Source organism: Bombina bombina, chromosome 12 (assembly GCF_027579735.1).
Source record: "Bombina bombina isolate aBomBom1 chromosome 12, aBomBom1.pri, whole genome shotgun sequence".
NCBI lineage: Eukaryota > Metazoa > Chordata > Amphibia > Anura > Bombinatoridae > Bombina > Bombina bombina.
This window is the reverse complement of record NC_069510.1, coordinates 157,279,873-157,286,663: the sequence shown is the minus strand read 5'-3', so window position 1 is coordinate 157,286,663 and position 6,791 is coordinate 157,279,873. Positions and strand designations below refer to the sequence as shown.

The 6,791-nt window shown below is 34.6% G+C and overlaps 1 protein-coding gene across 1 annotated transcript in view; it reads right to left on the bottom strand.

The window, feature by feature from the left end:
- Positions 1-6,791, bottom strand: part of RABGAP1 (RAB GTPase activating protein 1) — an 831,375-nt gene that overhangs the window by 180,071 nt on the left and 644,513 nt on the right. The window contains exon 13 of the mRNA XM_053696166.1: positions 3,596-3,670. Within this exon, the coding sequence (XP_053552141.1) occupies positions 3,596-3,670 (75 nt within the window). The remainder of the gene's footprint in view (positions 1-3,595; positions 3,671-6,791) is intronic.

Genomic DNA, 6,791 nt, shown 5'->3' with positions numbered 1-6,791 from the left:
CTATAATTGCATACGTTTTTTGTAAATAATTTCAGTGAGAAACCTAAAGTTTGTGAAAAAAATTTGTGAAAAAGTGAACAATTTTTTTTATGTGATCGCATTTGGCGGTGAAATGGTGGTATGAAATATACCAAAATGGGCCTAGATCAATACTTTGGGTTGTCTTCTAACAAAAAATATATACATGTCAAGGGATATTCAGGGATTCCTGAAAGATATCAGTGTTCCAATGTAACTAGCGCTAATTTTGAAAAAAAGTGGTTTGGAAATAGCAAAGTGCTACTTGTATTTATTGCCCTATCACTTGCAAAAAAAAACAAAGAACGAGTAAACATTGGGTATTTCTAAACTCAGAACAAAATTTAGAAACTATTTAGCATAGTTTTTGTTTGGTGGTTGTAGATGTGTAACAGATTTTGGGGGTCAAAGTTAGAAAAAGTGTGTTTTTTTCCATTTTTTCCTCATATTTTATAAAATTTTTTATAGTAAATTATAAGATATGATGAAAATAATGGTATCTTTAGAAAGTCCATTTAATGGCGAGAAAAACGGTATATAATATGTGTGGGTACAGTAAATGAGTAAGAGGAAAATTACAGCTAAACACAAACACCGCAAAAATGTAAAAATAGCCTTGGTCCCAAACGGACAGAAAATGGAAAAGTGCTGTGGTCCTTAAGGGGTTAAACTACATTTTTAATGCATGTATCTTTTTGTTCTGCAAATCAATAGCCCTTAAAAGCTCTCATATGTAGAATGTTGCAGGTTTAGAAAGCGTAGCATACTTAAAAGGACATGAACCAAAAATTGAAACATTTTTTGCAATATACTTCTAAAATACTTTTAGTAGATAGTATCACCGTTTCAGAAGAATATGCAAATATGCTGTGTGTGACCCATGCCCCAGCATTCAAACACATTTGCATAACAAAAGCCAGCGAGACTCTCTGAGCAAGCGTGGCGTTTGTTTGAATGCCGATTCACAGCTTACACACAGCATATGTGCATATGCTACTGAAAACGTTATTTAGTGTTTACTGGAGGCATTTTTTGCTTATAGAAACATGTGGCAATAATCATGTACACAGTATGCACTGCATTATTTTAGGGTGGGAAAATAGAACAAGTATCATTTAAAGGGACAGTCTACTCCAGAATTAATGTTTAAAAGATAGATAATCCCTTTATTACCCATTCCCCAGTTTTGCATAACTGACACAGTTATATTAATATAAGTTTTACCTCTGTGATTACCTTGTATCTAAGCCTCTGCAGACTGCCCCTTATCTCAGTTATATTAATATACTTTCTACCTCCGATTACATTGTATCTAAGCCTCTGCAGACTGCTCCTTATCTCAGTTATATTAATATACTTTTTACCTCTGTGATTACCTTGTATCTAAGCCTCTGCAGACTGCCCCTTATCTCAGTTATATTAATATACTTTCTACCTCCGATTACATTGTATCTAAGCCTCTGCAGACTGTTCCTTATCTCAGTTATATTAGAACACTTTTTTACCTCTGTGATTACCTTGTATCTAAGCCTCTGCAGACTGCCCCTTATCTCAGTTATATTAATATACTTTTTACCTCTGTGATTACCTTGTATCTAAGCCTCTGCAGACTGCTCCTTATCTCAGTTATATTAATATACTTTTTACCTCTGTGATTACCCTGTATCTAAGCCTCTGCAGACTGCTCCTTATCTCAGCTATATTAATATACTTTCTACCTCCGATTACATTGTATCTAAGCCTCTGCAGAATGCCCCCTTATCTCAGTTATATTAATATACTTTTTACCTCTGTGGTTACCTTGTATCTAAGCCTCTGCAGACTGCTCCTTATCTCAGTTATATTAATATACTTTTTACCTCTGTGATTACCTTGTATCTAAGCCTCTGCAGACTGCTCCCTATCTCAGTTATATTAATATACTTTTTACCTCTGTGATTACCTTGTATCTAAGCCTCTGCAGACTGCTCCTTATCTCAGTTATATTAATACACTTTTTACCTCTGTGATTAACTTGTATCTAAGCCTCTGCAGAATGCTCCTTATCTAAGTTATATTAATATACTTTTTACCTCTGTGATTACCTTGTATCTAAGCCTCTGCAGACTGCCCCTTATCTCAGTTATATTAATATACTTTTTACCTCTGTGATTACCCTGTATCTAAGCCTCTGCAGACTGCTCCTTATCTCAGTTATATTAATATACATTTTACCTCTGTGATTACCTTGTATCTAAGCCTCTGCAGACTGCCCCTTATCTCAGTTATATTAATATACTTTTTACCTCTGTGATTACCTTGTATCTAAGCCTCTGCAGACTGCTCCTTATCTCAGTTATATTAATATACTTTTTACCTCTGTGATTACCCTGTATCTAAGCCTCTGCAGACTGCCCCTTATCTCAGTTATATTAATACACTTTTTACCTCTGTGATTAACTTGTATCTTAGCCTCTGCAGAATGCCCCCCTATCTCAGTTATATTAATATATGTTTTACCTCTGTGATTACCTTGTATCTAAGCCTCTGCAGACTGCTCCTTATCTCAATTATATTAATATACTTTTTACCTCTGTGATTACCCTTGTATCTAACCCTCTGCAGACAGCTCCTTATTTCAGTTATATTAATATACTTTTTACCTATGTGATTAACTTGTATCTTAGCCTCTGCAGAATGCCCCCCTATCTCAGTTATATTAATATACTTTTTACCTCTGTGATGACCTTGTATCTAACCCTCTGCAGACTGCCCCTTATCTCAGTTATATTAATATACTTTTTACCTCTGTGATTGCCTTGTATCTAAGACTCTGCAGACTGCCCCCTTATCTCAGTGCTTTGACAGACTTGAATTTTAGCCAATCAGTGTTGACTCATAAATAACTCAATGGGAGTGAGAACAATGTTATCTATATGACACACATTAACTAGAGCAGTCTAGCTGTAAAAAACCTTGTATCTAAGCCTGTGCAAATTGCTCCTTATCTCAGTTATATTAATATACTTTTTACCTCTGTGATTACCTTGTATCTAAGCCTCTGCAGACTGTCCCTTATCTCAGTTATATTAATATACTGTTTACCTCTGTGATTACCTTGTATCTAAGTCTCTGCAGACTGCCCCCTTATCTCAGGCCTTTGACAGACTTGCATTTTAGCCAATCAGTGTTGACTCATAAATAACTCAACGAGAGTGAGAACAATGTTATCTATATGACACACATTAACTAGAGCTGTCTAGCTGTAAAAAACTGACAAAATGCGCTGAGATAAGAGGCAGCCTTCGAGGGCTTAGAAGTTAGCATATAGCCTAACTAGGTTTAGCTTTCAACAAAGAATACCAAGAGAAAAAAAGCAAATTTGATGATAACAGTGAAATGGAAAGTTGTTTAAAATTGCTGCCCTATCTGAATCATGAAAGTTTAATTTTGACCCTTAAAGGGTATTTTACAGCTAGAGCAGGCACAATAAATAATGATTATTTCAATATCCTCATTTAATATTTTTGACTGGGGGTGCATTTACAGTTTATTGTCCCTTTAAAGGCAACAAAGTTCTATTTAGACATAAACTTACATGTAGCAGGAGGACAGCAGCGAGAAACGACTGGCCCTGGCAATAGCCAATCTCTTCATCATACACGGAATAGGCCTGAGAGGGAAAAAGCAAGACATTCAATCCCTGTGATACTGTTTGTATATACCGTCTACCTAAGGACATATACTGATACTGTTTGTATATACTGTCTACCTAAGGACATATACTGATACTGTTTGTATATACTGTCTACCTAAGGACATATACTGATACTGTTTGTATATACTGTCTGTCTAAGGACATATACTGATACTGTTTGTATATACCGTCTACCTAAGGACATATACTGATACTGTTTGTATATACCGTCTACCTAAGGACATATACTGATACTGTTTGTATATACCGTCTACCTAAGGACATATACTGATACTGTTTGTATACCGTCTACCTAAGGACATATACTGATACTGTTTGTATATACTGTCTACCTAAGGACATATACTGATACTGTTTGTATATACTGTCTACTTAAGGACATATACTGATACTGTTTGTATATACCGTCTACCTAAGGACATATACTGATACTGTTTGTATATACCGTCTACCTAAGGACATATACTGATACTGTTTGTATATACTGTCTACCTAAGGACATATACTGATACTGTTTGTATATACCGTCTGTCTAAGGACATATACTGATACTGTTTGTATATACTGTCTACCTAAGGACATATACTGATACTGTTTGTATATACTGTCTGTCTAAGGACATATACTGATACTGTTTGTATATACTGTCTGTCTAAGGACATATACTGATACTGTTTGTATATACTGTCTGTCTAAGGACATATACTGATACTGTTTGTATATACTGTCTACCTAAGGACATATACTGATACTGTTTGTATATACTGTCTACCTAAGGACATATACTGATACTGTTTGTATATACTGTCTACTTAAGGACATATACTGATACTGTTTGTATATACCGTCTACCTAAGGACATATACTGATACTGTTTGTATATACCGTCTACCTAAGGACATATACTGATACTGTTTGTATATACTGTCTACCTAAGGACATATACTGATACTGTTTGTATATACCGTCTGTCTAAGGACATATACTGATACTGTTTGTATATACTGTCTACCTAAGGACATATACTGCTACTGTTTGTATATACTGTCTACCTAAGGACATATACTGATACTGTTTGTATATACCGTCTACCTAATGACATATACTGATACTGTTTGTATATACCGTCTGTCTAAGGACATATACTGATACTGTTTGTATATACTGTCTACCTAAGGACATATACTGCTACTGTTTGTATATACTGTCTACCTAAGGACATATACTGATACTGTTTGTATATACCGTCTACCTAAGGACATATACTGATACTGTTTGTATATACTGTCTACCTAAGGACATATACTGATACTGTTTGTATATACCGTCTACCTAAGGACATATACTGATACTGTTTGTATATACTGTCTACCTAAGGACATATACTGATACTGTTTGTATATACTGTCTACCTAAGGACATATACTGATACTGTTTGTATATACTGTCTACCTAAGGACATATGCTGATACTGTTTGTATATACTGTCTACTTAAGGACATATACTGATACTGTTTGTATATACCGTCTACCTAAGGACATATACTGATACTGTTTGTATATACCGTCTACCTAAGGACATATACTGATACTGTTTGTATATACTGTCTACCTAAGGACATATACTGATACTGTTTGTATATACCGTCTGTCTAAGGACATATACTGATACTGTTTGTATATACTGTCTACCTAAGGACATATACTGCTACTGTTTGTATATACTGTCTACCTAAGGACATATACTGATACTGTTTGTATATACCGTCTACCTAATGACATATACTGATACTGTTTGTATATACCGTCTGTCTAAGGACATATACTGATACTGTTTGTATATACTGTCTACCTAAGGACATATACTGCTACTGTTTGTATATACTGTCTACCTAAGGACATATACTGATACTGTTTGTATATACCGTCTACCTAATGACATATACTGATACTGTTTGTATATACCGTCTGTCTAAGGACATATACTGATACTGTTTGTATATACCGTCTACCTAAGGACATATACTGATACTGTTTGTATATACCGTCTGTCTAAGGACATATACTGATACTGTTTGTATATACCGTCTACCTAAGGACATATACTGATACTGTTTGTATATACTGTCTACCTAAGGACATATACTGATACTGTTTGTATATACCGTCTGTCTAAGGACATATACTGATACTGTTTGTATATACTGTCTACCTAAGCACATATACTGATACTGTTTGTATATACTGTCTACCTAAGGACATATACTGATACTGTTTGTATATACCGTCTGTCTAAGGACATATACTGATACTGTTTGTATATACTGTCTGTCTAAGGACATATACTGATACTGTTTGTATATACCGTCTACCTAAGGACATATACTGATACTGTTTGTATATACCGTCTACCTAAGGACATATACTGATACTGTTTGTATATACTGTCTACCTAAGGACATATACTGCTACTGTTTGTATATACCGTCTACCTAAGGACATATACTGATACTGTTTGTATATACTGTCTACCTAAGGACATATACTGATACTGTTTGTATATACCGTCTGTCTAAGGACATATACTGATACTGTTTGTATATACCGTCTACCTAAGGACATATACTGATACTGTTTGTATATACTGTCTACCTAAGGACATATACTGATACTGTTTGTATATACCGTCTGTCTAAGGACATATACTGATACTGTTTGTATATACTGTCTACCTAAGGACATATACTGATACTGTTTGTATATACTGTCTACCTAAGGACATATACTGATACTGTTTGTATATACCGTCTACCTAAGGACATATACTGATACTGTTTGTATATACTGTCTACCTAAGGACATATACTGATACTGTTTGTATATACCGTCTGTCTAAGGACATATACTGATACTGTTTGTATATACTGTCTACCTAAGGACATATACTGATACTGTTTGTATATACCGTCTACCTAAGGACATATACTGATACTGTTTGTATATACTGTCTACCTAAGGACATATACTGATACTGTTTGTATATACCGTCTGTCTAAGGACATATACTGATACTGTT